The following is a 9732-nucleotide window of genomic DNA, read 5'->3' as shown; positions in this document are numbered from 1 at the left end:
GCATGGACGGTTAGTTCTTTTGAGAATCAGGAAGACATTTTGTCCCATATGGTTTACAAACTTACTTTAAACCAGCTACTTGCATAGTCATATCACTATGTAGTCACAAATATCCTATTATTCCCATATAACTTATCATATATAAACATATTACATATTGGTGATGGGCATTTCTTACATCATTTCACCTAAGAAATCCACAATGACCCAGATAGCAGTGTGCCCATTTGATGGACATTTCATCATCCATCGATATTACTGGATATAAGGTATTATCCTGCCTTTGACTTGGTAACCGCCTGAACGGAGATCCAGAAATGGGAAGATATGGAGGTGAGAACCAACACTTCTGTCAAGGTGGTTGATTAAACAAGTTGTGTAATGGCTGAAAGAGTCCTTAGATCTGGTGAGTGAACTGGAAGTGGCTGAAGGAATCATTAGATCCTGTAGATTAGCTGGAAGGGATGCCACTTAGGTTCAATCTGTTGAATAGGTTGAATCTGATTTCCAGCTCTCCTCCATATAACACAAGACTTCAGTCGGTTTGCTCCTCTGACTGTAGTCCACAGCTAAGAGACATCCAAACATTCTCTGCAGACATGTGGGCAGTTTGTTCCATGATGCTGGGGGGTCATCACAATGATTGTTTTGCCAGGCAACAAATCTGCTGAATCTTTTGTCTTTATCTGTGGCCACCTTCCAGGGAAATTTTCCTGTGATCAGGCAGTAGAGGAGCACTCCAAAACTCCATACATCCAGAGTGGGATCTACAGCCAGTTCTTCCTGTCCAGTGAGTTCACACATCTCAGGGGCCCTGTAGGAGGTGCTGCCAGACTTAGATCTAATCACTGTTCCTTTCATACGAGTAAGGCCAAAGTCAGTGATTTTCACACAACGGCACTCCTGGTCAAATACCAAAATGTTTTTACATTTTATGTCCATGTGCACCAGTCCTTTCTCGGCAATAAATTCCAGAGCACTGGAAATCTGCATGGCACATCTCTTAACACTGACTTCTGGAAGTCCAACCTGGAATATAGAAAAAAAAAGTTATTACCCTGAAATAGAATGATCCAGAAAATTGCTAAAATTCGGAATCAGCTGGAATCAGACTTACATTGCGTACAATTATAGAGGACAGGTCACCAACTGGTGCCGCCTCTAGGCCAAATACGAAGTGGTCTTGGGTCTTGAAGGCCATGCCAAAACTCCTGATGATGTTGGGATGAGAAGAAAGGTAGGAGGACACACTGAACTCTATCAGAAATTGCCTTTTACTTGTTCTTTTCTTTTCCATGATCTTCAAAGTCATCTTCTGATCTGTAAATAGGACATGATTAGATTGATATTAAGCACAGCATTTGTGTACATTTATATTTAAATCATGTTATGGGTATGGAGAGATGTATAAAATTAAAACATCCTGTATAACTGGCACTTACTTGTTTCTTTGTCCTCCACCAGCAGCACTGAACCGTGTCCTCCACTTCCAAGTTCCTTTATGAGGTGGAATCTCTCCTGTAAGTCTATCTCCTGTAGACCTTGTGATGATGAGGAGACAAGTCCTTTCAGAAGGATCTTCACATCGTGAGCAGCAGAAGCCATTTTGATCTGGAGAAGACAGAACAGTTTTTAGCCCTTATTCAAATAACATCTCAACCCCCCCAAATAATATGTAAAATATCCTTCTCGTAATACAACCAAACACACAACATAATAAAACATATACTATAATATTGACTTAAAGTCTTCATTTGTACCAACTATATGTACAGGCTGGTAGGGAATGAGATGGAAAATGTGGTTGATAGTAAAAGCTCCAATTAAATTCTGATTTTCATAAACACAACTGAGGGCCGATATAAAACTACAACATTACTATATACAGCTCAGTTATATTTGTGTATTGATTGACAAGTGTCATTCTCTAATAGTAAGGAAGTAACAAAACATTCCTTATAATAGTATGAATATAATGACTTACCTTAGGAAATGTTGATATCACTCTTCAATGTATCCTGCAAAGTGTTCCTCTGTTATCAGGCTCCTCTGATTTCAAGGTGAGATCTTCAGCTATTCTCCAATGTCACCCTAGATCTGGTGTTGGAGAGGAACGAAAGAGGGAAGAGAAGGTCACCTTTAAATGGGAGTTTAAATGGGGGGGTGGTTGTAAAGTTGAAGCATTCTGATTGGCTGCCTGGGAATTTACATACGTTGTACAAGTAAGCAAACATTGTGTTTGCCAATTTGCATTTGAACTGATCACTTGTAGACTGTAATTAGAATGTGAGAATGAATACAAAGAAACAAGGAAGACTTGAGGTTCAGGAGTATCAGCGTTTGCTGGGCTATAGATGATCACTTTATATACAGTATTCCATTCTACTGGAATATGAAATGACATTTTTCATTTTGCTGTGGAGCTCCTGGTGAGAAGGTTCGGTGTGTGAAGGTGTACTCAGGTTCTGTGACTTTCCGGCCACAGCAAAATCCTAGAAGGTGGAAAAGACATAAGCAGGAATCTTCTGGTATCGGATTTTTAGATATATTGGTAGTTTAGGATAACTACAAAGTGAATGGTAACATTTATCAAAGCAAAGGATCTTAGTAAGTTTAACCGCTTCCCGACCGCCCTATAGTAGAAATAGCGCTACAGGGCGGCACGTGCATAAAATCAAATACCACCGAAAGAAAGCTCAATTCATGGGAAAAAAAGGACGCTGAGAGTGTTTTACTATGGGGCTGTGTGTGTGCGTCACTGTAATCACACGCGATGACAGGGAGGAGAACTGTTAGTAAACAAAACAGTTCTCCTTCCTGGCGGAGATCCTCGGTAATCATGGGGTGCCGGCGAGTAATCACCGGCCAGGACCTGGTGATTGACAGCCATGGCCCCTACCTGGAAATGCAAAATCATGTGTTTGTGTGTATGTGTATATATATATATATATATATATATATATATATATATATATGTATGTATGTGATTATGTGCACCCGTGCCGCCCTGTAGCAGTAATTCTTCTATAAGGCGGACAGGAAGCGGTTAAACTGGGTGTTTAATTTCTTCCCTCTGTAAAATACATAACATGAGACCCATCCAATGATTTTTATTATGTGGCCCTGCTCAGAATTTGCAATAAACAGCTCTTGCTAGAGCCTGTATTTACGGCAAATTGCAGTCCATGCCCTTATTTCCTTTACTCATTTCGGCTTCATCCATAGGAATGATTCGGGTCGTGCTCATAAGTTTACATACCCCTGACAGAATTTGTTAGATACAGACCATTTATTAGGAATGCATTCATGATCAGGCCAAAAACACCACCAATGTAGTTCCCAGAAACCACTTCCCATCCTTGAAGACACCACAGGAACAAAACACAATCCCTGTGTCTATGGAACAGGTTCCTTCTGTTTGGTCCCCAACCACCATACACTAACTCGGGGACAAGGTCAGCCAACCACAGACACATACTGATCCATAGATACCCGGTCACTACAAGCTGACCAAACCAAATGAGGACACCTAGAGTCATGACTGCTGTATACGCCTCCACATCTACACTAATATTCCTTTAGATCAGCAATTTCTCCCATAACCACTGGAAAAGGATCATTTAGATCTGTATCTTTCTCTTCCCAATACTCTTCACATCCCTCACCCCTCCCTACATCATAGGCACAGATAGAAGCACCTTACGAACCTCTCTGTTTCCACCACCCCCCTCTGCCAATCCCTCCACTGGCTTCCGATTGCCCAACGGATCAAATTCAAAATCCTAACACTGACGTACAAAGCTGTCCACCATACTGCCCCAAACTACATCTCCGACCTAATATCCAAATACCACCCAACACGCACTCTCCGCTCCTCACAAGACCTGCTTCTTTCTAGTTCCCTGGTCTTCTCCTCTCATGCCCACCTCCAGGACTTCTCCAGGGCGTCACCCATCCTCTGGAACTCCCTACCCCAATCCATCAGATTATCACCTACTCTCCTCTCCTTTAGGTGCACCCTGAAAACTCTTCTCTTCAGGGAAGCCTACCCCACCCCCTGCTAATTGCCAACCTCCTCCACTCTTCTTACCACTCCTTCACCCACAGCCATTTCCTCCTGTACCACCATTCCCTCCCTCCTAGATTGTTAGCTTGAAAGAGCAGGGCCCTCGAATCCTTCATGTATCACATTGTATTGTTATTGTTCTTTTGCATGTACTGTCTCCCATTGTAATGTACAGCGCTGAGCGAACTGTTGGGGCTTTATAAATACTGTATAATAATAATGTGATAATATGTCCCATATGCTATGGCAGCCTGACCATTGAAAATTGAAATAGTTTGCATTGTGTATAATCTGTAATGTTTCCGTTTTCGCCCGAGGTTGGACTGGGACCACTTTGTATGAACCTATGATGTTTGCTCAGTCTTCACTTTTGCTATCAATTCCTTGTTTTGTTTCACCTTCAGATTTGTAATTCTTAATTTTTAAGACTTTCCTCCTGGGAGGCCTTAACAATAATAATACTTTAACAATACCAAGTAAAAACCCTTTACATTTACTCTTTTTCATTCTCCGATGCCCTAATATTTGGTTAATAGATTTTCCTGCAACCACGGGTTTCAGGAAAGAAAATTGCTTGATTCCCATATCCACACAATCAGTGTTGATGGGAGAATCCCTTCCATGAAGCTATTGTGTTCTCTCAGTGGGGATAGGGGGTGGGGAAGTCATCCCCACTGGGAGAACACAGTGATTTCTGCTAGTGGCTATATTAGCCTCTAGCAATGATCACATGGAAAACCCAACAGGTTGGTTGTACTAAATTTGACCAATCAATCAACTTAGATACATTCAGCCTGCCTATACATAGGTTAAATCTTGGCCTTGAACCATCCGAGATTCGAACCTTCTATGGCCGGCTTTAGTTACAAAGCTTTCCATGCTAGATATGGCAGCTGTTTCCAGCAGATGGTGCCCACAGTTTCCAAGTAATTACCTTAAAACTTTTCAAAGCTCCACTAACAAGTTGAGAAAATGGAAGAAAATAAGTGATAGAAAAATAAATGACACAAAAAAAAAATATTTTTTTTTTTCAAGCCTTTAGTCTGAGACTACAATACTCAGTACACCCAAGGTGTTGGAGCACAGAAATTTACCATAACAATAAGATCTACCCTGAATGGTTTCAGCCTACACCCAACAGACAATACACAGAGGAGGAACTGAAGGCAATGGTGATGGGATTTGGTAATTACAGTAAACAAACAATAGTAGAGGTGAACACCCAGACACTCAGCAGAAACAATTGACAATGACAATGGCTACCATTTTCCCCAACAATGTTTTGTAGTGTATACTAAAATAACCTAAAAATACTCCATACTCTGGTCCAGAAAAGTTCCACTTTTCCAAAAATGAGGATGCTAAAATGTGAACATTACCAAACATCCTCCCTGCTACATTTAGCTTTAATTTCATACAAATACAATCCATTTCAATAAAACAAATCACAACTAAATCAAACTAAAACAAGTTTTTAAAAAATAAAAATATGTCAATTCATGATTTTTTTGCATTAATAATAAAATAAACAAAAAAAAAATAAAATCAAACAAGCAAAATAATATTTCCTCTTCCGTATACTATTATCCCTATTAAATTGACCGGCTTCAGTTGGTTCTTCCAATATCCTTTTCCTGAATATGGCAATCCGGCAATCTAGTAATATAGAAGGTAATTATCAAGCATGTTCTACTATCCAACCTAATGCAGAGTAGCTGCTTATTTCCTGCATTTCCTCCACATTTGGTCTATGATTCCCTATGCCTTGCTCAATAAAGTACTGGAAGTATGGGACACACTGGTGAGGCCACCTCCTTACCTTTACTATGACACCCCAAAAACACTTCATTACCCTTAGAGAAGAAAATCTGGATTTTACCAACATCAGGGGGTTTATTAACCTTTTCAGTTAAAATAATTTGGCCCCCAATGTGATCTGGACTTGTCACAATGGAGTACTCTCTATTTTCGGTTTTGTGACCTCAAAGTGAACATTTAAAGTAAAGTAGATTGTGGAGACAAAATACAACAAATACAAACCAAACATGACAATAAAGACATACATTTCACCATCTCAGGGAAAGTTCCTTCATCTCCCCAATGAACATATATGTGTATGAGCGCAGTGCTGAGTCTGAGCAGTTCCACATTACTAAAAATGACTAGTGATGAAGCCCCATAGCAGAAAATGTATTTTGGCCCTCAAACTTTATATGTAAATCCTCTGCTTGTAAAAGATTAGTATATATCGTAAGAATCTGCAGAAGATTTTTGAAGCTTTTAGTGATGGAGCATCTTTGTTAAAACCTTTAAAGAATACCTTTACTTTCAGGGTCCAATCACAGCTCAGCATTCCAGCCTTTGTCAGGTCATATATATTGCCCACTTTATAGTCTCAGGTGGGTGGAGTTCTATGTTGATTTTAGATTGTATATTTATGATTTATATATGGATGCATGTTTATATTTCATTTATTTAGACAGATATTTTATACATACATTTTCCATGGCTAAATTGGGTGAATGTGATATTTTGCATTTTTGTAAATTTATGTTGAGCGATTTAATAAAAATATATTAAAAGAAAATTAAGACATTTTATACATTATCTCTATAAATCTTAGCATCTAGAAACTGTTTCCTTGGTAAATAAATCAATCAAAATTAGCAATTTTCCCGCCCTCATCACACTGGCACAGCATAAACAATCCCCATTCATATGGACCTACCTGCTCCACCCTTCAGGAGCCCATTCCAAAGTCCCCAATCATATGTTAATGAGCAGCTCCTCTGTGTTGGCCAATCAGAATCTCATTTAACAAATTCCCTTTTCTCCTCACATATATACCAGACCTCCAGTTCTTACTTTCAGTGACTCTCATTTTGCTTGTAGCAAAAGTGATTCATTTCCTCCATTGACTGCTTCCCGCCAGAATTACTTTTCAGAAGACCACATAGATTTCTTCCGTGAAGACCGACTTGGAGACCATCTATACCTTCATTTTCCAAAGTAAGTCATAGAGAACTTCATAGTTTTATAATCCTCAGTTTTATCCTTTTCTAGGGTTTTTTCTACTATTAGAAGATGTACTTAGCAGAAAGTTAGATAGTAAAACTGTTTAATGTTCTCTATTTTTCACACTTACCTGTTATTTATTGTCACACAAATAGGCCTTTTATTTTACAGATTTATATATTGATTAAATCTCCACATTATCTTGCAGTCATTTATTTTTAAAATATATTCAGCCTTAAGCTTTACATTCAGATGTTCATTCTTCTTGTACCCTTGAAATAAAATGAAACAATTCCATCCTCGGTTGTGTGATAGATGGCAGATTAGCAGTTGCATGTTAAATACAATTCAAAATCAAAAGTATCACATTTTGCATTCCTGTCATTTTGCCATTCCAGTCTGTCTTTCTCATACATGGAAGTGTTTTCCTAATTCTCTCTTTCATCATATTTTACAATGACAACCTAACAATACAGATTTCATAGCAGAAAGTTAAATTAAAAAAAACTGTTTTTAATTCTCCCAAAATATAAATTATTTTTTTCTTTCTCACTTGCCTGTTATTGCCTTACAAAAGGGATTAAATCATTGTCTTTTGTTTAGAGATCCATAGATTGATGGAATATCCACATTAACTTGCAATATGTTGTTTTTACAATCTACCCAACCTCATGCATTACATTCAGATGTTCTTTCTTCATGTTCCCTTGAAATAAAATGAAACAATTCCATCCGAGGTTGTCTGGTAGGTTGTAGATTAGCAGTTGCATGCTAAACAATTCAGTACCAAAACATGATTTCATTTATTGCTAGCTGGAAATATTTTTTTCTTTCATTAAGCTCTGACATTGCTCTGTATTACTAGCAGTGCATGCAGAGAATGAGGAAAGTGAGGCTTCCCACCTGTTAGCTAGGTGTCTCATCACACAGTGGAAGCAAAAATGTGTTACATCACCTCTGCATTCACCACCAAACATGGAGTCACTTTCACACCTGCAAATGGTGGAGTATTTCCATCTTTTGTCTAACCCCTGTATATTCCCTATAAATGAGACAAACTCAACTGATGATAAAAGAATAAAAAATACAAGCCAATTAATCTCTGATTCTCTGACCACATATACACAGCTATATACCCTAGAACATTCTAGCCAAAAAATCTCATCAACCTGTCACATCACATGCCAGGAAAATTAAGAAAACAAATAAGTTGTGCTTGCATATAATTGGATGATGGAAGTCAGCAGAGCTCCTCCCTTATTTACTCTAACAGATTCTATGATATCTAACAGAAAGCACTCCTACGCTGAATATTATCTAATGTATTTCATATATTGTGAATGTGTTGTAGTATTTATTATACCCTTTTTCTTTTCTTTCTGTCTTTTCTATCTTTAATTTGTATATATGTGATATTTAGCATTTTTGTAAATTTATGCTGAACAATTTAATAAAAAGATATTATAAAGAAAAAAGAATATTAAGACATTTTATACATTATCTCTATAAATCTTAGCATCTAGAAACTGTTTCCTTGGTTAATTAAATCATTTAAAATTAGTTTCAGGGTAATTTCCCCGCCCTCATCACACTGGCACAGCATAAACAATCCCCATTCATATGGACCTACCTGCTCCACCCTTCAGGAGCCCATTCCAAAGTCACCAATCATATGTTAATGAGCAGCTCCTGTGTGTTGGCCAATCAGAATCTCCCATCAATTAACAAATTCCATTTTCTCCTCACATATATACCAGACCTCCACTCCTTACTTTCAGTGACTCTCATTTTGCTTGTAGCAAAAAGTGATTTATATTCTACATTGCTTCCCGCCAGAATTGCTTTTCAGAAGACCGCATAGATTTCCTCCGTGAAGACCGACTTGGAGACCATCTATACCTTCATTTTCCAAAGTAAGTCATAGAACTTCATAGTTTTATAATCCTCAGTTTTATCCTTAGCTAGCATTTTTCTCTACTATTAAGAGATGTACTTAGCAGAAATTTAAATAGTATAAATGTAGAATGTTCTCTATTTTTTCACTTACCTGTTATTTATTGTCAGACAAATAGGCCTTTTATTTTAGAGATTTATATATTGATTAAATATCCACATGATATTCTGCTAATTTACTTTTTAAAATATATTCATCATTAAGCTTTACAATCAGATATTCATTCTTCATGTACACTTGAAATAGTTAAAAAAAACAATGACGCCTCAGGTTGTCTGTTAGATGGTAGATTAGCAGTTGCTTGTTAAACGCAATTCAAAATCAAGTTTTTTTACTGAGTTCAAAATTTTGCCATTCCTGATATTTTGCTATTCTTGTCTGACTTTTTCATACATGGAAGTGTTTTCCTAATTTTCTTTTTCATCATATTTTATAATGACAACCTAACAATACAGATTTCTTAGCAGAAGGTTAAATTTCCCTACAAAAGGGATTCAATGATTCTCTTTGGTTAGAGATCCATAGATCGATGGAATATCCACATTATCCTGCAATATGTAATTTCTACAATCTACCCAACCTCATGCATTACATTCAGATGTTCTTTCTTCATGTATCCTTGAAATAAAATGAAACCGTTCCATCCGAGGTTGTCTGGTAGGTTGTAGATTAGCAATTGCATGCTAAACAATTCAGT

The 9732-nt window shown here is 37.6% G+C and overlaps 1 protein-coding gene across 1 annotated transcript; it reads right to left on the bottom strand.

The window, feature by feature from the left end:
• Positions 1-477: 477 nt before the first annotated feature.
• On the bottom strand, positions 478-9049 carry LOC149454778 (serine/threonine-protein kinase SBK1-like). Its single transcript, XM_089687100.1, has 4 exons — positions 8981-9049; positions 1443-1611; positions 1118-1320; positions 478-1029 (listed from the first exon to the last, which is right to left on the bottom strand). Exons 1-4 carry the CDS (start codon positions 9047-9049, stop codon positions 478-480), a joined length of 993 nt encoding a protein of 330 aa, XP_089543226.1.
• Positions 9050-9732: the final 683 nt, after the last annotated feature.

This window comes from Staurois parvus, unplaced genomic scaffold, assembly GCF_062004578.1.
Source record: "Staurois parvus isolate SC_StPar_1 unplaced genomic scaffold, SC_StPar_1.0 ptg000417l, whole genome shotgun sequence".
Classification (NCBI taxonomy): Eukaryota; Metazoa; Chordata; class Amphibia; order Anura; family Ranidae; genus Staurois; species Staurois parvus.
This window is presented reverse-complemented; position numbering and strand designations above follow the sequence as displayed.